The sequence below is a fragment of the Aplysia californica genome, unplaced genomic scaffold, assembly GCF_000002075.1.
Source record: "Aplysia californica isolate F4 #8 unplaced genomic scaffold, AplCal3.0 scaffold01440, whole genome shotgun sequence".
Lineage (NCBI taxonomy): Eukaryota > Metazoa > Mollusca > Gastropoda > Aplysiida > Aplysiidae > Aplysia > Aplysia californica.
The window spans coordinates 74,425-75,559 of record NW_004798710.1 but is presented as its reverse complement, the minus strand read 5'-3'; the positions used below and the strand labels follow the sequence as shown (position 1 = coordinate 75,559).

Below are 1,135 nucleotides of genomic sequence, written 5' to 3'. Positions count from 1 at the left end.
ACAAAAACCCCCCCAAACAAAGCAAGTTTCTTTCTTCGTTTATTTCAGCGGCATGGATTACATCAGAACATTGACCGAGTCATAAATTACTTTAATTACACGTCCACCAGCAAATTATTTCTTTCTGCTACTCCCCACTTTCACCTGTCGTTTTTTCACGTGTTTGGGAATTTTTGTCTGTCTTTTCTCTTTCTGTGAGTCTTTCACTTGCTTCTTTCTTTCCTGAAACACAAATGGATGGAGAAAGAATCAGGTAAATGCAATCTGAAAGTGAAATAAATCGCAGGCAAACTTCCAAAACGTCTCATGAAAAATCAACACAAACACATACATCAGCCGAGCTTCGGTCTTCGGCTTCTTCACACCGCCGGCAAATTCTTCAGCAGGTCTCAGCCCACAAAGCAAAAGTTGTTACCAAAGAGAAAAAGCAATATTTTTTTTTTATAATTAGACTCACATATAAGAATATTTCTTGCTATTTTTCAGTATTTAAAATTTGAGTTTCCACAAAATATTCCTGAAACATACGTGTGAGTGCCTAGATAAAGGTACCAAAAGTCAAGTCGCTCCAAACTGTTTCCAGCTACAGGCTGATAATAACAAAAATCACTTTATGAACAAAATGTGTTCCCATAAAAAAATGATAGATACACCATCGTTTTACGATGTGCTCAAAAGGTTTTCATTGATTTGACATCGAAATATTTCATTTTGGATTATTTTGAGGGTAGGGTATGATGAAAACAAATAATGAAAACTGCTTTGAAAAGGTGCTACAATCTATTCTTGAAGCACATTTATGGTTCCCTGCTATGTTTTCCCATTCAATTCTATTCCTTATAGCGATGTCAACTCAATGACAAATTGGAAATGAATTTTCCGTGAACAAATACATTTAAAAAATCGGTTTTTTTAAAAGTTTGTATGTGTTCTCACACCCCCTGTTCAACTTAAAAGCCCATTTTCTCAAAATTATATTTTATACCCTACCTTGGAAAATGTGCAATATCTAAAAAATTCAAAGACCCCTGTGTTTAGCATTGAATTTCCTATGACTTTATGAGGTACAACGCTTAACTCCAAATGGTGAAAATCCCACTTTTGGTACCTTTCTCTAGGCACACACACACACACA

The 1,135-nt window shown here is 35.2% G+C and overlaps 1 protein-coding gene across 1 annotated transcript in view; it reads right to left on the bottom strand.

Annotated features, from left to right (window-relative positions):
- Positions 1 to 26: 26 nt before the first annotated feature.
- Positions 27 to 1,135, bottom strand: part of LOC101845822 (serine/threonine-protein kinase RIO1) — a gene marked incomplete in the record, with an annotated part of 20,874 nt that continues 19,765 nt past the window's right edge. Inside the window, 1 exon segment of the mRNA XM_005112843.3 lies at positions 27 to 222. Coding sequence (XP_005112900.2) covers positions 115 to 222 — 108 coding nt within the window.